This window comes from Camelina sativa, chromosome 6 (assembly GCF_000633955.1).
Source record: "Camelina sativa cultivar DH55 chromosome 6, Cs, whole genome shotgun sequence".
In the NCBI taxonomy this organism is placed as follows: domain Eukaryota; kingdom Viridiplantae; phylum Streptophyta; class Magnoliopsida; order Brassicales; family Brassicaceae; genus Camelina; species Camelina sativa.
Genome location: NC_025690.1, coordinates 14,656,094 through 14,675,656, shown reverse-complemented (window position 1 = coordinate 14,675,656; position 19,563 = coordinate 14,656,094). Strand labels below are relative to the sequence as shown.

Here is a 19,563-nt window from a genome sequence, read left to right as displayed (position 1 = left end):
ATACAAAGAGACCGTTGATCTCATCCAAGATAAACCTTATATATATATATATTTATATGAATTGTTAGGGTCAAACACTATATATATATACATTATATATGTTTTGACGAGAAAGCACCAAATTTACTTAGAGCATCTCCACTAGAGAACTTGCATTAGGTTGCTCATAATTAAATTAAACATATAATTAATATTAAACTAATGTAAGCAACCTATTAACAAATTTACATAAAATATCCTTCCACTAGCAAGATTGCTTAAACTACAAAATCAAAAGTTAAATGTTGTGTAATGATCAAAGAAGCTATTGTTTTTGGCAGAATCTGAATCAAAAACAAGCAAAACAGACATTAATAGACCATATATTGAAGAATCAAGAGATGCAGGAAAATAAGAATAAGAATGAATGAGAAAGAAGATGTGGAGCTGAAGAATCCATACTCCACATTCTCAGGCTATGCACCAGCTGCAAAGCTTCCCTCAAAGTCTAAATCAAAACAGAAATTACAGTTTTCAAAACCAAAACCTGGAGGAACAAAAAACAGAACCTGCAGTTTAAAACAGTGTTACCTTATAGTCCACATTATCAGCGATGTCTTCTTTAAGAAGCACATATAGAAGCGAGAAATGTCTATCCAGTGATGCAATCGTGTACATTTGTGTGACCTGAGAGATATAACAGACACAAGAAACCGATAAATCCAATCAGAGGACAGGTCATTCACTCAAATCAACCTAAAGAAATCTTTTACCTTTTGGTGCTTCTCCCCAGTACCTTCTTGAACACAATTGATGAACTCAGGATCCCGTTTCAGAGCAACATGGCATATTTGACGGACCTTGACACCAAAAAACACAGTTCAAGATTCCAACCCAAATTTTGAGAGAATAGTGTTTAAAATTGGAACCTGATGATGTCAAACAAAGCAGCAGACACAATCTCCTTCGTTTGTTGTAGCTTCGTAATAATACAGGTTTTTGCGACCTATAAACCACACAGACCATAGACCAAAATCAACACTTGGATGGAGACATTAGCAAAAGCAAACTTCACCATGTCAAAAATCTCAATGAGATTAAACACCTTTTTATCACTACTCAATTGTCACAGAACATCATAACAAATTACCTTTGAATTCAATAGACAGACACACACACACACACATATACCAAAATCAAAACTTAAGAAATTGACATGAGCAGAACCAAATCAGAAAATAAAGAAAAAAAGATAAATACCAGAGAGAGTAGAATGAAGCCAAGGAGAGAAATTAGTAGTGTTGTGATTTCCAATCCACCACCATTTTGATGAGTCCATCACTCTTTCTCCTCCACTTAAATTACAAAGAAAGGATCTTCAGTTAATTTTAGATAAAAATTAAACCAAAGACTCTCACTCTTCGAATCATCATCATCATCATCTATATGCAAAATAAAGGATCCCAACTGCAAAATGCTTTTATGATGCTGAAGCATACGAATAATTACCATGTGATGCAAGATTCCACACTTGTTATATAACAAAGTGCAAAAGTATTTGTGTAAAGCAATCAAACTTATATAACAGAAGCCAAGTTGACAAAAAGAAAATGAAAAAGATGGGAATCAATTCCATAAATCTTGGATAGTAAAACAGCTGAAGGTACCACTAAAGAAATACAAATGATAACTGAAGAATCTGTCACATATCTTAAAGAACACATGCAAATTCATATAATGCAACGCTCTCATGTCTAGCAATTTAACACTTTTGGTGCTGAGAAAGTGAGAATCATATCTAATAAACTTCATAATACATTTTCTCATAAACTTCCCCTTACTACATCGAACACCAACCTAGCCCAACGTAATCCTATCATACCAACGGAGAACAGTCAATGCCAATTTCAATTGAGTTCTGAAAAAAAACTTCACATAGGATCCCTAGAATTGAATGGTACAAGTTAAGACTTAAAGAAAGCAATCAAACATCAAGCAAGCAAAATTCACCAGAAGAATTAATTAGCCATTGAGTCGCCGTTCTGTGTCGAGAGAGAAGAGAGAGAGAGAAAATCGGCGAAGAAAGAAAGGAAAAATGAAAAAAAAATATATATATATATATATATATATATGTCTTAAATTTTTTCATTAGCCAATTTCAATTAGCCACGTCGCGGTTCTCTTGCGTTGCTGAAAGTGCTTCCTAAAGAATTGATTCTCAGTTTATTGGACCTGAAATGGATTGTTTATTCAAAATTTGGGGCCCAAGATCATGAGAGTACCTCCCAATGAAGGTAGTCTTAGCACCTATATAAATATATTTTTTTCGTTACTAAGTTGAAATGTCAAATTTTGTACTAGAGTCCTCCAAAACAAAAAAACCTGTGTTGTGTTTCCAATTTTTTAATTTCAAAATTTTGTATCATGCATACGAACAGATTTAATATAACTTTTTGTACTTTCCCTTCTTTTTCCAGTGTTGTCACTCTCTTGGAAACTTTTTTGTAACAACACTTCTTATTATGATGATTCATGAACTATATATACATCATAACATCAAGAAGATTGTGTACATTCTTATATATATGTCTCTATATCAGTACAAAGAAACTTAGATAGAGAAGAAGGCCCACATTTATCCGGGCCAAATGAGGTAAAACTGAGACAAGGAATAAAAGAAAAAGCCCATGATTACGTAAACAAACAAAAAGAGTTACAATCAAAACAAACCCCACTCTCTCTTTCCGTTTTTTAGTCGTATTATATAAAGAAAGAGAACCAGCTCAGCCACGAGCGAATCGTCACCACCGAACACAAAAAAAAAACATACGCGTTTCTAAAAAAAAAAATTATCTATCTTAAATTATGCACTGTCATCCAGTATCTCACACCACCATAGCAATCAACATTATCCTACGATGGTCTCGGACATGTAATTCCAGCTGTTCTTCCCCAAGGAAGGGTCATTATCGTCACTTTCAACATTCTCCTCAGGCCGGCGTCAATTAATTATAAAAACCAAGCCTATAGAAGACTATATCGTAGTATTGTATCTAAATTAATCTTTATACACTAATCTTATAGATTAAAAAAAACGTAAAACGCGTAGAGGGAGGCAACAATGCTGTCCGTTTTGTCGTCCGTCATAACGAAATAATAATAATAATAATACTAACCTCTCCCACTCATTTAATTGTTTTTTTTCTTCTTCATCTCTCTCTCTCTATCTGTCTTCTCCAAAAAAACTCCGATTTCATCGCTTAGGGTTTTTTTCTTCCCCGATTCTTCAGGTATGTTCTTCATCATCATCATCTTCTTCTTCACTTCACTCTCCTTACTACTCAGTTCAAACTTCAATTTTTTAACCTTAATATCCGTAATCAAACGAACATAACTCTTTCCATTTTTAGATCTGTGAAACTTTCCTAGTTTTGATTTAATTCTTGTCTTCATTGATAGATCTGAGAAGAAGTTCTTGATCGATGAAGAAGATCACGGAGGGACGATTCCGTCTCTCTCTTCTTCTTCCTCTTCTTCTGTTCTCTGCAACTACTTCTTTAATCTCAGCTATCGATTACTCTCCAACAGAGAAGATCTTGTTAAACTGCGGTGGCGCTTCTGATCTCGACGACGCTGATAAACGTACATGGATCCCCGATGTCAAATCAAAATTCTTGTCTTCTCCCTCAGGAGACTCGAAAACATCTCCGGCGTTAACACAAGATCCTTCCGTTCCCGAAGTTCCTTACATGACGGCTAGAGTTTTCCGATCTCCTTTCACTTACACTTTCCCCGTCGCGTCAGGTCGCAAGTTCGTTCGTCTTTACTTCTACCCTAACTCTTACGATGGTCTCAACGCTACAAACTCGCTCTTCTCCGTCTCCTCTGGTCCTTACACTCTTCTCAAGAACTTCAGCGCTGCTCAGACCGCTGAGGCGTTGACTTACGCTTTCATCGTCAAGGAGTTTGTTGTCAATGTTGAAGGTGGAACGTTGAACATGACGTTCACGCCGGAGACGAGTCCGGCTAATGCTTATGCGTTTGTTAATGGGATTGAGGTTACTTCGATGCCTGATATTTATAGTAGTACTGATGGGACTTTGTCCATGGTTGGATCGTCTGGTGCTGTTACTATTGATAACAGTACTGCTCTTGAGAACGTTTATAGGCTTAACGTTGGAGGGAATGATATCTCTCCTTCTGCTGATACGGGTTTGTTTAGGTCTTGGTATGATGATCAGCCTTATATCTTTGGTGCTGGCCTTGGGATTCCTGAGACTGCTGATCCCAACATGACCATTAAGTACCCTACGGGTACTCCTACTTATGTTGCTCCTGTGGATGTTTATTCAACGGCTAGGTCTATGGGTCCGACTGCTCAGATCAATCAAAACTACAATCTGACTTGGATTTTCAGTATTGACTCTGGGTTTAGTTACCTAGTCAGGCTCCATTTCTGTGAGGTTTCTCCCAACATCACTAAGATCAACCAACGTGTGTTTATAATCTACCTCAACAATCAAACAGCTGAGCCTGAAGCTGATGTGGCTGGCTGGACGTCTGGTAACGGGATTGCGTATCACAAGGATTACGTGGTGAACACACCTGATGGGAAGGGACAGCAAGATCTGTGGCTTGCTCTTCATCCAAACACGATTAACAAGCCTGAGTATTATGATGCTATTCTTAATGGACTTGAGATATTCAAGATGAATACCTCTGATGGTAATCTTGCAGGTCCTAATCCTATACCTGGTCCACAGGTGACTGCTGATCCATCTAAAGTCCTACCCGCGCGTTCTAGGAAATCAAAGAGTCATACGGCTGTTGTTGCTGGTGCAGCCAGTGGTGCGCTTGTTCTGGCACTTATCATTGGTTTCTGTGTGTTTGGTGCTTACCGCAGACGTAAGCGTGGTGATTACCAGCCTGCAAGTGATGCAACATCAGGGTGGCTTCCACTGTCTCTCTATGGGAACTCACATTCTGCTGGCTCGGGGAAGACGAACACAACAGGAAGTTATGCATCATCCCTTCCGTCGAATCTATGCCGTCACTTCTCGTTTGCTGAGATCAAATCAGCTACTAAGAACTTTGATGAGTCCAGGGTGCTTGGTGTTGGAGGTTTTGGAAAGGTTTACAGAGGAGAAATTGATGGTGGAACTACAAAGGTAGCTATCAAGCGAGGCAACCCGATGTCTGAGCAAGGTGTACACGAGTTCCAGACTGAGATTGAAATGCTTTCGAAGCTTAGGCACCGTCACCTTGTGTCCTTGATTGGATACTGTGAAGAGAACTGCGAAATGATTCTGGTGTATGATTACATGGCTCATGGGACAATGAGAGAGCATCTCTACAAAACTCAGAATTCTCCTCTTCCGTGGAAGCAACGTCTTGAGATATGCATCGGAGCAGCAAGAGGTTTACATTATCTACACACTGGTGCAAAACACACAATCATCCACAGAGATGTGAAGACAACAAACATTCTATTGGATGAGAAATGGGTGGCCAAGGTCTCTGACTTTGGTCTATCGAAGACTGGTCCTACACTAGACCACACACACGTGAGCACAGTCGTGAAAGGAAGTTTCGGTTATCTTGACCCAGAGTATTTCAGACGGCAGCAACTGACTGAGAAATCCGATGTCTACTCCTTTGGCGTCGTTCTCTTCGAAGCCCTATGCGCGCGTCCAGCCTTGAACCCGACACTGGCAAAGGAACAAGTGAGCTTAGCTGAGTGGGCACCATACTGTTACAAGAAAGGCATGCTTGACCAGATCGTTGATCCATATCTCAAGGGCAAGATCACACCGGAGTGCTTCAAAAAGTTTGCTGAAACCGCGATGAAGTGTGTACTAGACCAGGGCATTGAGAGACCATCGATGGGAGATGTTCTGTGGAACTTAGAATTTGCGTTGCAACTTCAAGAAAGCGCAGAGGAGAGCGGGAAAGGAATATGCAGTGACATGGACATGGATGAGATTAAGTACGATGATGGCAACTGTAAAGGGAAGAACGACAAGAGTTCTGATGTGTATGAAGGGAATGTAACGGACTCGAGGAGCAGTGGAATAGACATGAGCATCGGTGGTCGGAGTTTGGCCAGCGAAGATTCAGATGGACTCACTCCAAGTGCTGTGTTTTCTCAGATCATGAATCCTAAGGGACGTTAGAGAGTCTTTAAAACACGGTACACACTACCTACCTTTCTAAACTGGCTCCATCCAAAATGGAGGCGGGTTCGTTTCTCTTTTATATTTTTTTTCTTTAACTATTTATTATAATTCTCTTTTCTGTTATTTATTTAGAATTTTGGATTTTGTGTATTTGATGATACTACCATGATGGAGAGTGTAAAAAATAATGTATTTCTTCTTTTTTTCTTCTTTCTACAAAACATTAAACATGAATCTGATCAGTGTACTATTTGGTTTGTTGTCTATAACGCTTTTGGTAATGGATGCTTCGTTACTAACCATTACAAGTTACAACTCTTGTGATGTGAACAAACCAGACATGAGACGAACCACTTATGAGAACCGAGAGTGAAAGTGTGAAACCAAATGGATGTAAAATAAATTGCGATACAAAATGTAACATAATGCATCAACCACCACTTCTCTGTTTTATATGGATTTTATACATTATTTCTGTTGATCCAATACAAGCAACACTTTCAAAGAAACAATTACTAGAATAACTCCTTTTTTATATTTGTTTTTCTCTTTGTTGCATAAAAAAATTAAAAAGAGTGAAACAAGATTATTTTTCCAAGCAGCTCTCTCGTTTTAAAATTAAAACAAACAAGTAAAAAAAGAGTCAAAGAGGAGAGAAGAGGTCAGGAGGAGAGTCGAAAGCATTATCGAAGATGAGAGAATGATGAGATTCATCATCAATGTTGAGTAGCCAGTTTGTATCCTTCACATCTTTAACATTCAAGAGTGCATCGTAACGAGCACTGTCGTTCTTATTCTCTGTGTTAATTCCTTCTTTGGTTAAGCTTCTTCCATCTTCCTCTTCATGGTTGCTGCTGCTGCAGCTTCCTTCAGTACTACTACCACACTGCTTTCTTAAACCCGAAGAAGAAGTTCTGATGCTGTGTGGGTACAACATTGTGCTTGAATACGCATTTTTTCCAACTTTACCATTTCGTGTCACATCCTGCATTTGAAGTGACACTATTACTATCTAGAAACGTTTTAAGTGACAAATGTATTCGGCTCTAATAAACAATGACAAGAGAACGTTACCAAGTGATTGATAGCCATTTGAACCGAAGCTCTTGACAATCTCCTTCCTGACCTAGTTGAATCTGCAACAGTTGCAGATGGCTTTACAGACTTGGGCGTTGTTGTTGTATGCGTGACGCCTGAAAAAGTCGGAATCCGAGAAGGAGAAGCAGAGCGTCCTTTAGGCCTTGTTCTTGTAACATCCGGGGAAGTGTTCCGTTTTGGCGAACTAATTACATTCCCCACTGGTCTACCAAACGCTAGAGTGACTGTTTCTTTTTGTCTTGGTGGTGTCTGAGGTGTTGTTGAAACTGGGATGCATTTATCACGACGTACACATCCACGTGATGACACAGAAGCAGAACGCACATTGGTCTTACTTGAAGGTGGAGCTGAATTTGCTGCAAGATCAGGCTTTGACCTTGGAGTCAACGATCTTGATCTTTGAGCGTCTCCAGTTTTTTTAAAGGAAGGAGTGGTTGAAGTAGTTGTACTTATTCTTGAAGGAGTTGAAGAAGGTGAAGGTGTTTTGCGTGATATGGGGGTTAAAGATCGAGAGACAGTTCTCTTCGGAGAAGAAACTGAAGCTGAAGCTGAAGTTGTTGCTGTCGTCTTCCTGGGGACCGAAGAGGATCTGAGCGTGGGAATGTTGGAGGGACGAATAGTTGAACCGCTTCTCGTTGGTCTTGAAGATGGGTCGCTCTCGTTCTGTGGGAATGCGATTAGTTAAAAATCTTATATGAACCTCTTTAAATATATGATAATTTGGTAAATAGCTCGCTAATTTAATTTGGTGCATCATTACCCTTAAGACAGCCCTTGTAGTAGAAATGGACTGAGGCTTCAAAGTTGTGTTTCTAGCTTCTAGAACCAATCGAGAGAGAGTTCCCAATGGAACTTCGAAAATGTTATAAAGCCTAAAAGCAACAATAGTAATTGTTGACAATGGACTAAAAGCAACAATATAAATTCAACGAGGGATTATTACACAAAAGTAACTTACGAGTCATTTTCATGTTTCTTCACATCATGAGCTTCAGGCTTAGCAAGTTTAGCTTGTTCTTTTCCTAGTTTAAGCAAAACTGCATGCCACATATATAGAACACCGCATAAATATGGAAACAATAGTAATTGATTGAAAGCTGAATATTGAATACATAGAAGGTCGTTTGTTATTGGTGAATCATCGATTAAACATATATCATCCTCCGGTCTCAATAACTAATTCACATAAACCTAGTAAATTGTGGAAAATCGAATGAGATTACTACATAATTGTTTTTCTTGGAATGTTAAAGCGTGACAGCAATCAAAATACAACAAGAAGAACGAATTCAATGTGTGCTTGTGCGTTGTAGAAAAGAAAAAGACAAGTCAATGGAGTAATGAATTAATGATAGATGATCATACCATCCAAAGAGGCCTCACGGTTGACTGAGAAGAGATCCAAATTCTCGTCGGCCGGGTGATTGCTTTTTCCGGTGAGAGACTTTTTCAGACTCCGATCGCTCATCGACGGTTTAAAACACACGGCAAAGAACAGAGGAAAGAAAACAGAATTCAGATACAAACAAAGAGAGAAAGAGATAGAGAATGTTTCAAAATATTGGTTTTGAATAATTAAAAAAAGAGTTGACAAAGAGTGAAAGAGATGTAAGAAAGTGGTGGGATACGGTAGGTTGGGTGGGGGGTAGTTTGTGTTTTAGTTTATAAAGGGAGTCAGCTTCAAGAGGCATTTTTCATTCCGTGTGGTTTTAGTTTTCAGGTCGTTTTCTTGAAATTTACTTTAAACTGAAACCCAATGTGAACAAGAAAACTCAACTAAAGCCTGATCGTCTTATGACGTGGAAACAGACGTGTCACGATATGATGCACGGAAATAAGTTAGTTATCTAACTGTTACACTTGTTTTAATAATCATCTTTTCTTTGTTCGGTTTGCTTTGATTTGGTCCATGCAAAATATTAATTCACAACAATGGGTGCAAGCCCTGGCTCTGCTCGTCGGTCTCATAGACTCATTGAATCCAAAGAGAGGTTTTGAGAATGAGATGCTCAACGAGATGAATGGTGTGGTTAGAGCTTCACATTCATGCCACTACTGATTAAACCGGATCGGTATCATTATTGTAGAGCTGATTGAATTGGATTTCAAAAACCAACCCGAAAGTAACCATGGTTAACTGATCCTGTTGAATTCGGTTCGGTTTATACTTCCACCCGAACAAAACCGGTTTCTTCAATTAAAACCCCTAATATTCTCAATAGTCGCCATTGTTCCCTCTAATCATCTCGTCGTCGTATGTCTCACAGATTCAGTCAGTGTTACTCTGATTCCAAGAGAGCTAGCCTTATGAGTTTCAACTGTTAGGATTGCGATTGCGTTTGTGTTTGTAATACGATAGCATTGGGAACGAACCTGGAAAGGCAGAGCAATTAATGGAACAAGGGTTTGTTTCTTTACTCTGCTTCATCCATCCTTTATGAACTGTTTGTTCTTTAGTAATGTAAGCTCCAAACCCTAACTCTTAAATCTTCTCTTCTTTGATAGTGGTGAAAGTTCGAAAAGGTTAGGTTTTGTGAGTCAGGACAGGATCAATGAGTTGCCTGATGCTTTGCTTCTCAAGATAGTCTCTTCGCTTCCAACAAAAACTGTGATAGCCACAAGTGTTTTGTCTAAACGATGGCGTTCTCTTTGGAAGTTGGTACCAAGGCTCGAGTTTGTTGTATCATATGGAAATGGAAACATATACAAATTTGCTGAAAATGTTACAAAGTCTTTGCTTTCACATGAACTTCCGATTCTAGAGAGTTTGCATCTCAAAGTTGGAGATCAGTTTGATGGTGTTTATATCGGAGTATGGGCTACGATTGCATTTGCACGCCATGTCCGTGAGTTCGTACTCGATCACCATGGCCAGAGAGTCAGACTTCCAAGTAGCTTGTTTTGCTTTGATACACTTGAGACCTTGAAACTCATGAATTACGTTCTTCTTGATGTTCCTTCTCCGGTTTCTATGAAGTCCCTTAAAACTCTTCACCTTCGATCTGTGGTCTACAAAGGCGATGAATCTGTTCGTAACCTTTTCTCTAGCTGCCCTAATCTTGAACATTTGGTCGTCCATCGAGATTACTCTAATGATTCTGTAGAGCGTTTCACCATTGATGCACCATCTTTGAAGACCCTATCGCTTTACGATTCCTATAGGGCGGGAAAGAACATGGGATATGTGATAAAGGCTCCTTCTTTGAGATACTTGGAAATTGAAGATTCAAAAGGTTATGAGTATTTCCTGATTGAGAATGCATCCGAGCTAGTTGAAGCCAGTATTAGAAACGTTTCTGACATAGTCAATGAGGAGATTTTGGGATCTGTCAAGTCAGTCAAACGTCTTTCCTTGGACTTGTCACCTCTGAAGGTAACTTTGCGGGTTTTTTTTTCTTCTTTTTAATCGCTGTTGATGTTTATTTGTTTGTTTCTGTAGATACTAACAATTGTCTCATGAGTAGATTGCATGCCCTACTGAAGTTATGTACTATCAGCTGGTATATCTAGAGATGTATACACAGAAATTGGAGTGGTGGAATCTACTTACACTCATGCTTGATAGCTCTCCTAAACTACAAGTCCTCAAGCTCGTTGATGTAAGAAATTTCATTATCAGTTAGCTAGCTATTGTTGATGGTCTCTTGTTTGGGTTAATTTTGAAGTCACTGATAATAATGCACTTTGTATCTCCCTTTTTGGTAGCATTGTACTCGTCAGCATAATGTAGAATTTGACAAACAATATTCGGACCAAGGGAAATGGAATCAACCAAAGTATGTCCCTGAATGTTTGCTGTCCCATCTCGAGACATTTGTGTGGAGAAATTGCAATTGGGGAAGAGAAGAAGAGAAAGAAGTGGCTACTTACATTCTAAGGAACGGAAGACAGCTGAAGAAGGCAACTTTCTCCACGGATCCCATTGAATCGAAAAGGCTCTGTAAGTTGGCAAGAAGACGAAGGATGCGCAACGAATTGGATGGTGTGGTCAGGGCTTCCAGTTCATGTCACCTTGTTTTTGAATTCGAATGATCACTTAAGACTCATTCTCGTCACTTGAGCTTTTACTACATCTTGGTTTAATTTGCTTAAGAGGGATTTTATTATCAAATTAGTTTTGTTTTGTCAGATGCCAAAGAAAAACATATGAGTAATATATTTTAGGTTAACTGTTTACTTTGATTTACTTTGGTTCAATACTTGGGATGGTGTCTTCATCTTAAGATTCAAGCAACAAGAGCCATTGGATAAATCAGTTCCTTTTATTTATATGGCATCCACCTAAAATGACACCACTTGCTCGTTGCTACTTTTCTACAATATAACATGTAATTTACAGGCTTTATAGCAAGAAACGTATTCCATTACTACAACAGTATGTTAAAAGACATACATGGGGTCATGTGTATATTAAATCCAAATCCAGCTCCAAGGTAACAAATAACAAAATGTTAATACACAAGTAGCAATTTCCATTGGAGATTTTGTTCAAAGAATGTTCAGTTGAAGATCAGGGTAGCCTACTCGGGCCTTGTGACTCTCAAACAGATCCCTAAGCGCTTCCACATACTGGCCATGAAACTTAGCAATCTGAGGAGATGCACAATAACACTATAAGTTGATGAATGCTAAACTTATAAGTGCATTCTACACAGTAACGGGCTAGTACCAGAGTCGACAATTACATCATTCTAAGAAGCTGCAAAAACAATATACAAGATGATGACTAACCTCTTCATCAGTTGGCTGTAGAGTTTTTGTAACTTCTATCGGTTTACCAACTATCACATGCATAGGCTGTCGATAAGGTAATGGGGATCTACAAAACAGAATGGGAATTGTTTACCTCTTTCAAGATCTTTATAGGAAAGTTATACGTATAAGGAACTAACCCAAAAAGGTTTACGCTTACCCAAAAACTCCCCCAAAGCAGATCGGAGTAAACCTAATTGCTCTAGATAGTTTAAGATAGAGATCCCAATCAGGCTTCCACCATCTGTACACGTGTGACTGTGGAAGAAACAAATACATGAAACATAATGTAAAGTACTAGAAACGTTAAACTAATTAGTTTGAGAGTTTCAGGTACATGAAGATAGATAACTAGATAGAGCATAACACCTTGTGAAGAAAACACTTTTTCCCTACCTGACCAAAGCAGAAAACTGGAACTAGAGGTGTCCCCTGTTCCATGGCTATGCGCACAAATCCTCTTCTCGATGAAAGGAAGACGTTCTGCAATGTTGAGATACAGCTCAATAAGCAAATCAACAGAATGTTTCAGGAGACACACCCTTTCCTCTACGGTTTATAAACTCTATTATATATATATCAGAGATCAGCAATCTGAATAGTTATCTAAGAAATCCAAATTTCTTAAGAAGAAGATGATTTTATCAAAGCAAAAGTGAATGCTACTAAGTGAGCTAGAATAAAGCTACCTCAACATCATGTTGCATATGAAAAGTCTCCTGCACACCACCAGGTACAAGAACACAACTGTAGCCAGAATCCAAAAGGGAAGTAAAATTCTTTCTAGAAGCAGGGGTGAGCCCTAACCATGTCCATATGTGCCTTAGAAAGGGAGTGTAGAAGATCTAAAAACAAAATTTGAAAAACAATTAGTTTTAAGTGACAAGCCTAAGAATACACAAACACAAGTAGACATAAGCAGCATGAACTCACAGCAGAACTAGCAAGAACTTTGATCTTAGTAAGAGGCATAAACCCTGTGAGATCACAAAGCGCAACAACTCCAATCGGTAACACCGAATGTGGTTCATAACCAAAGACTGCATCATAGTTCAACAACAAGTCAGCGATATCACAAACCCATCTTAAAGTTCGATACTTTATGGAGTAAGAAGAAGATTGTGACAAACCATATGCACGATTAGGTTGGAAAGCTTCGTAATCCTCAACGTACATAGAGACGGGGAAATAATTGCATGCGTGCTTGCATATGTACCTGGTCAAACCAGAAGATGATGACTTCGATAATAACAAGAACGATCGGAGATTGAATCATAAGATATAAGGAATAGAGAAGAAGAAGAAGTACCTAGCGAGCTTACGGCCGTATTTGCTACGATGATCGATCGGGATGAAGATAAACAGAGACAGCAAGCTTAAGACCCTGAAAACAGAGGATTTTCAAAAGAGTTCAATTTGAGACCTGTGAAAGCAGTGATAGAGAGATGGAGAGAGAGAGAAGGGTATATACAGGAGAGAGAGATAAGGAGGGAGGAAAATGAGAGAAAAGAGAACAAGAACGATGTTGAAGTGAATGGCGCCAAGCCAGATAGCCATGGCGATGGTGGAGTGGAATTGGTCTGAAGATTTGTCAGCTCGGAACTCTCTGGAACCACCCATATCTCCAGTTCCGGCGGATTCTTTGGTTTGTCCGCTTCACAGATGAACACGACGATGAATCGAAGATTCTACTCAGATCTATCTAATCTTCTCTGACTTGGGGGAGCCCAAATGACCAAATCTTTTAACCACTCAGCTATTTAAAACAACACATTTTTAAAGAGCCCGACAAGATTCATCCTTTCTCGATTGATCCGTAATAATTTGCCTAGTTGGAGTTTTCAAAGTTTAAGACTTTAAGGCTGCATTGTAGGTCATCGTAAGTACTTCTTAGTAATTATTTTGGGCCAAATGACATTTATTTGATTAAGTATGCTCTAACAGCTTTTGCATACCAATAGATATCTTAGTTGAGCCTAGTGCTTTGCCTTACAATGGTTCAACTGGTAACACATGAGATTGTGTGTGATCATTCCCGGAAAGAGCCTTTGCTCAAAGCCTCAAACAAAGCACACAAACCCTCTTTTTCACCTGATACTTTCTTCAAGCGCCAAGGATTCTACTGATATTGTGACTCCAGTGAAAGTAAGCATTGAGCAACATCTTTTCCATAACAAGTTGGATCTCTTTAGTAACTCATTGTTAAGGAGGGTCAAACTAAGGCAAACAGAAGTGACACTTACCATCAGCTCCAGACATATTAATCGCAGGGTGATCAGTGATCGCATATACAACTCTTTGATTGCCTGTTGATCCATATCCCATGTGGTCTAAACCAAGATGCATCCATTTACATTGGGAAATTGAGATGAGCATTAAATTGCAGGCAACTTCCACATTAGTTTACTCTACTTAGCTGCAGCATTTACTCAATGGAACATGGCATATTGTTGAGAAAATAATAAGCTAAGAGGCAATAAATAGTGTACAGAAGCGAGCTCCATTGAAAATGAAGAATTATATTCAAAGTATTTGGAGGACAACAATCACAGTATGAGTTGCAGAATCACACACAAAGGTCTCTTTTAAAGAAAGCCATCTCTTTTATCTTGTTCTTGAGCTTCCTTATTAGCAGCTTCAACGGATTTAAACCACAGATATACCTGACACGCAAAAAAACCAACTCTATTTCAGCTGACGAAACAACACAAGGTTCAAATTATGGACACAAGAAAGGAGAGAGACAAGGAACTCACAGAAGTGGGGATTCCAGTAAGAGCAAAGAATCCAAGCACAGGAGTATAAAGGATACTGTCAGAATCCAAGACCCCGAAAACTGGATTCTTGCTTGAGTACTCGAAAACAGAACCAATCTACAGTGACCAAAAAGATGCATAAAGATAACATCTTTGACATTGAATCGGCAATTAAAAGACAAAATGGCAGTGAAAAAAAAAAAAGAGAAGAAGCATACAGCAGCAATGGCAGTAATCGCGGAGGCTAGCAGATAAACATAGAAGGGAACCTCAAAGCTCTCTTGGGACGTAGAAGAACTACCTTCATTTCTAGCCCAAGGAGGTGGCTCATCCGAGTCAGGATTCGCCCAAGACGGTTCATTTTCTTTAGATTTTTTAGATCCTTTCGTCGCCGCCGTCACGACCAATCTCCTCACTGAACTAAGTTCGTAATGCAACGAGTGACCAATTACGCTCCTCTTCGCGGCCAGATGATGGCGTGGAAATGGTGATTTGGTGGGTGAAAGGTTGCAACACTCATCACCATGGTTCAGACCCAAAGTGGTCGGAAGAGATGTTAGAGACGCGGCCATGTATGTATGCCCTTAAAGGAGTCCAACGAGAAGAAAAAAGCACTCGACTTTGTTCTAAAACAGAGAGTCTGAAGCGGTGAATCGTATTTTCAGCCACACGTTACAATTCTTGAATATAAATATCTAATCTATCATCATCCTTACGTGGATGAAGGACACGTGGTGCAAACAACATTTTGGTCACGGTTTGGGGTTATTTTAGCACTAGAGTCAGGAGGATTTCACCAAAATTTAAACTAAACTCTGGGACTCAGTCTTGGTAAGAAAACAGAATGAATCAAAATGGATTCTTGACTCAAGACTAGTATAAAAGTTTTATGTCTTTAGTTCCAAAGCCATTGTATTAGTATTGACTGATCACCTTGAATGGCACAGCAAAGTGAGGTTCAGAGATATCAATACCAACCTCCAAACACAACAACTTATATAATCAGAAACAATGTTACTACTTACTATATAAGGCGGGGGCTTGTACATATGAATATGAGGCCAATAACAAGAAAAGAAAAGTGCTAGGATTTTGAATCTAAGGAGCATCAACTAAACCTTCCATAACCACGAGTTTGTCCAAGAGCTCAAGTTTCTCATCTTCAAGTGCTTGAACCTCATCCTCAGCTTCCTTTAATTCTCTCTCCAATGCGAAACTATCTTCCTCCAGCAGCAAATACTTGCGTCTCAGTGCTCTGTACTCGTTTCCTGGAGATGAATCTGAATTAGGAGACATCTCTAGTTGATTTGAAATTGCATAAACCTGTTCAGATTTGTTCTTCGTGAAAGCTCTTTTCACGCTTCGTGGTGGTGGTAATTGGGTCAAGGCTTGTTTTGGAGTAGGAATCTTCTTTCTCTTTGGTTCAAGAAAAGGTGGAACCTTCGAATTTTCCATCTCTGCACAAAATCATCCAATTTTGAGCTTTTTTTTAGTTTCGTACAAGATTAAAAACCCGAAACAGCATTAACGAAACCACAGAATATGATGATCTCCCTTCAAAAGAAGAGAATCAAGTATAAAAAATCGAGATCTCACTTTGAGACTTACCAGCGATTTGTCTAGGGCTTCCACAGGACCTTCTCCGACGAAGAGAGAGAATTGGGAAAGTAGATTAATGGAAGTTGCGGGATGAAGAAGACGATGAGTCGTCGGTTTGGGTTTTATGTTATTATTGAACCGGCATCGACTTCAAACCGTACAAACCCGTTAAAACCCCGGTTTAATATCCGGTCCGATTTTAAAGATGAGTCAATAGTTAAATGGGCCTTGCGCTTTACTCGGCCCGTTATTTCTACAGTTAGAGGTGCACACTGCACAGACTGAAGTTCACGTGAACTGTAAAACACAGAAGAAGCGGTCAAAAATAGAAATGTCACATTCTCCTTTGATCTCTCTTCTTGACCAAGACCACTTCTCAAAATACTGCATGTATTTGTTAAATCACTTTAATACTTATTTTTCTTTTTGTTCTGTTTCAAAAGAATCAAACACACAAACCATCCAACAACTCGTTTTATTAACCATCAGATTAAACAAGTCTTGTTATTTCTCCTAAGAAATGAAATTAGGACACTAAAGTGTTCTGCACGGAAGAGGAAGACACGCATTATGTTCTATCAACAAGGTTATTATTGATCCCAATTATAAGTAAAATCACTCTAAAAAGAAGATGAGGAGTGTAGTTCTTGTTGCTTTAGCCGCTGCAATAGGGAATATGTTGCAGGGCTGGGACAATGCCACCATTGCAGGTGTCTCTCTTTCTTTCTTTCTCCCAATCTTTGTTTTTTTAACATGGAACTATACGAAAGCAGGTGTGTAATAATGGTTGATGTTGTTTCTATTTTGGTGGCAGGAGCTGTAATTTACATAAAGAAAGAATTTCATTTGGAGAAAGAACCAAAGATAGAAGGACTGATCGTTGCAATGTCTCTCATTGGAGCCACTATGATCACAACTTTCTCTGGTCCTGTCTCTGACAAAGTAGGAAGGCGTTCCATGCTTATACTCTCTTCTCTTCTCTATTTTCTCAGTAGCATCGTTATGTTTTGGTCTCCCAATGTCTATGTCCTCCTTTTCGCAAGGCTTCTTGATGGCTTTGGGATCGGTCTAGCTGTCACTCTTGTCCCAATCTACATCTCTGAGACCGCACCTTCTGAGATCAGAGGGTTACTCAACACTTTCCCACAATTCTGTGGATCTGGTGGGATGTTTTTGTCGTATTGTCTTGTGTTTGGGATGTCCCTTGAAGCATCTCCGAGCTGGAGGCTCATGCTCGGGGTTTTGTCAATTCCGTCCATTGCCTACTTTGTACTTGCGGCTTTCTTCTTACCTGAATCTCCAAGGTGGCTCGTTAGCAAAGGCCGGATGAATGAAGCTAGACAGGTTTTGCAGAGACTCCGTGGCAGAGAAGATGTTTCAGGTTTGTCTTGATGAACACTAAAGACCCTCTAGATTATCGACTTTGAACTTAGACTAATTCGGGGTATGATTCTAGGCGAGCTTGCTCTGCTGGTTGAAGGGCTTGGTGTGGGAAAAGACACGTCGATAGAAGAATATGTTATTGGACCGGACAACCAGGAATGCGAGAGTGGACATGAACTGCCGAGGAAAGATCAGATAAAACTATACGGTCCAGAGGATGGACAGTCATGGATGGCTAAGCCAGTGAAAGGACAGAGTTCTCTCGCATTGGCGTCCCAACACGGCAGCATGTTACAGCGTGGTGGATCCCTCATGGACCCCCTTGTCACTCTCTTTGGTAGCGTTCATGAAAAACTCCCTTCTGAGAACATGAACGCCTCAACGCGCAGCATGGTCTTCCCCAATATGGGAAGTATACTTGGATTGACGGGAAGGCAGGAGTGCCAGTGGGATCCAGAGAGAAACAATGATGATAGCTCTAACCAAGATGAAAACTTGAATAGTCCTCTGCTTTCGCCAACCACTGAGCCGGATGATTGCAACCAGCGGACCATTGGGACCATGCAGAGGCGACAGAGCAGCTTGTTTATGGCAAACGTGGGTGAGACAGCGACAGCTACAAGCATAGGCGGTGGATGGCAATTGGCGTGGAAGTATAATGACAAGGTTGGTGCAGATGGTCAAATAGTCAATGGAGGGCTACAGAGAATGTATATACACGAGGAAACTGCAAACAACAAGAACAACAACAACAACATTCCTTTTTCACGACGTGGATCGCTTCTCTCCTTCCAACCAGAAGCTGATGTTCCTGATCAGGAGAATGGATACGTTCAGGCTGCTGCACTTGTGAGCCAAGCATCGATGATGCCTGGAGGTAAAGGAGAGACTGCAATGTTGCCACAGAAGGTAAAGGATGGTCCAGGCTGGAGAGAGCTGATGGAGCCAGGGGTAAAGAGAGCTTTGATAGTTGGAGTTGGGCTTCAGATACTGCAACAGGTAATGTTTTTTGATACCTTTTTGTCTGTAAAAAATTTAAAACGCAAAACAAATAAGGAAACGAAGCATGTTTGCAGTTTGCAGGAATAAATGGAGTGATGTATTACACACCTCAAATATTAAAAGAAACAGGTGTGTCAAGTCTTTTGACAAACCTTGGCTTAGGTGCAGAGTCTGCATCGCTCCTCATTAGCGCATTGACCACACTCTTGATGCTTCCCTGCATTCTTGTTTCCATGAGGTTAATGGATGTAGCTGGCAGAAGGCGAGTTCTCTCTGCTTTTCCTTCTCATTTTTTCAGCTGAATGGTATAATTTGAAAAAGTAACAATACCAAAAGCGTGATTGCAGGTCTCTGCTGCTTTCCACTATCCCTGTTCTAATACTGTCACTGGTAACACTGGTGATAGGAAGTTTGGTGAAGCTTGGAGGTACAACAAATGCATTGATATCTACAGCAAGCGTTACAGTGTACCTAAGCTGTTTTGTGATGGGTTTTGGAGCAATCCCAAACATCCTATGCTCGGAGATCTTCCCTACCTCTGTGCGCGGTCTCTGCATCACCATCTGTGCCCTCACTTTCTGGATCTGTGACATAATCGTCACTTACACTCTCCCCGTCATGCTCAAATCCCTTGGCCTCGCGGGAGTCTTCGGCATTTATGCAGTTGTCTGTGCTGTCGCTTGGGTTTTTGTGTACCTCAAGGTACCAGAGACAAAGGGGATGCCCCTTGAAGTTATCTCCGAGTTCTTCTCTGTCGGTGCAAAACAGCAAGACGCTGCAGCTTCGTTTCTCTCTGATGGATGAACTTTCTTTTCTCT

General features: G+C 39.8%; 7 protein-coding genes and 1 long non-coding RNA gene across 9 annotated transcripts; 3 read left to right on the top strand and 5 right to left on the bottom strand.

Annotated features, from left to right (window-relative positions):
* Positions 216 to 2,079, bottom strand: LOC104791393. The gene is made up of 6 exons (XR_768899.2): positions 1,990 to 2,079; positions 1,240 to 1,334; positions 909 to 985; positions 753 to 839; positions 571 to 666; positions 216 to 487 (listed from the first exon to the last, which is right to left on the bottom strand). It is a non-coding gene; the product is annotated as an uncharacterized LOC104791393 (long non-coding RNA).
* LOC104791392 (receptor-like protein kinase FERONIA) lies at positions 3,171 to 6,389 on the top strand. Its single transcript, XM_010517271.2, has 2 exons — positions 3,171 to 3,269; positions 3,439 to 6,389. Exon 2 carries the CDS (start codon positions 3,462 to 3,464, stop codon positions 6,150 to 6,152), a length of 2,691 nt encoding a protein of 896 aa, XP_010515573.1. The 5' UTR covers positions 3,171 to 3,269; positions 3,439 to 3,461; the 3' UTR covers positions 6,153 to 6,389.
* LOC104791391 (mucin-5AC-like) lies at positions 6,361 to 8,883 on the bottom strand. Its single transcript, XM_010517270.2, has 5 exons — positions 8,619 to 8,883; positions 8,212 to 8,290; positions 8,014 to 8,125; positions 7,230 to 7,916; positions 6,361 to 7,140 (listed from the first exon to the last, which is right to left on the bottom strand). The coding sequence occupies exons 1-5, from the start codon at positions 8,719 to 8,721 to the stop codon at positions 6,799 to 6,801; spliced, it is 1,323 nt and encodes a 440-aa protein (XP_010515572.1). The 5' UTR covers positions 8,722 to 8,883; the 3' UTR covers positions 6,361 to 6,798.
* On the top strand, positions 9,457 to 11,411 carry LOC104791390 (F-box/FBD/LRR-repeat protein At3g51530-like). The gene is made up of 4 exons (XM_010517269.2): positions 9,457 to 9,657; positions 9,759 to 10,626; positions 10,718 to 10,852; positions 10,959 to 11,411. Exons 1-4 carry the CDS (start codon positions 9,647 to 9,649, stop codon positions 11,283 to 11,285), a joined length of 1,341 nt encoding a protein of 446 aa, XP_010515571.1. The 5' UTR covers positions 9,457 to 9,646; the 3' UTR covers positions 11,286 to 11,411.
* On the bottom strand, positions 11,541 to 13,851 carry LOC104791388 (diacylglycerol O-acyltransferase 2). The gene is made up of 9 exons (XM_010517268.2): positions 13,477 to 13,851; positions 13,315 to 13,389; positions 13,136 to 13,221; positions 12,939 to 13,045; positions 12,695 to 12,850; positions 12,402 to 12,488; positions 12,166 to 12,263; positions 11,985 to 12,072; positions 11,541 to 11,843 (listed from the first exon to the last, which is right to left on the bottom strand). The coding sequence occupies exons 1-9, from the start codon at positions 13,623 to 13,625 to the stop codon at positions 11,742 to 11,744; spliced, it is 948 nt and encodes a 315-aa protein (XP_010515570.1). The 5' UTR covers positions 13,626 to 13,851; the 3' UTR covers positions 11,541 to 11,741.
* LOC104791387 lies at positions 14,487 to 15,425 on the bottom strand. Its single transcript, XM_010517267.2, has 3 exons — positions 14,980 to 15,425; positions 14,762 to 14,878; positions 14,487 to 14,668 (listed from the first exon to the last, which is right to left on the bottom strand). Exons 1-3 carry the CDS (start codon positions 15,331 to 15,333, stop codon positions 14,591 to 14,593), a joined length of 549 nt encoding a protein of 182 aa, XP_010515569.1. The 5' UTR covers positions 15,334 to 15,425; the 3' UTR covers positions 14,487 to 14,590.
* On the bottom strand, positions 15,656 to 16,450 carry LOC104791386. Of its 2 annotated transcripts, none has more exons than XM_010517266.2 (2): positions 16,358 to 16,450; positions 15,656 to 16,218 (listed from the first exon to the last, which is right to left on the bottom strand). In XM_010517266.2, exon 2 carries the CDS (start codon positions 16,214 to 16,216, stop codon positions 15,860 to 15,862), a length of 357 nt encoding a protein of 118 aa, XP_010515568.1. In that variant the 5' UTR covers positions 16,217 to 16,218; positions 16,358 to 16,450; the 3' UTR covers positions 15,656 to 15,859. The 2 variants fall into 2 exon arrangements, 1 of the variants encoding a protein (XP_010515568.1); XR_002032560.1 differs by having other exon boundaries at positions 15,848 to 16,218; positions 16,370 to 16,450.
* On the top strand, positions 16,813 to 19,557 carry LOC104791383 (monosaccharide-sensing protein 3). Its single transcript, XM_010517253.2, has 5 exons — positions 16,813 to 17,070; positions 17,175 to 17,741; positions 17,817 to 18,742; positions 18,820 to 19,007; positions 19,093 to 19,557. The coding sequence occupies exons 1-5, from the start codon at positions 16,992 to 16,994 to the stop codon at positions 19,547 to 19,549; spliced, it is 2,217 nt and encodes a 738-aa protein (XP_010515555.1). The 5' UTR covers positions 16,813 to 16,991; the 3' UTR covers positions 19,550 to 19,557.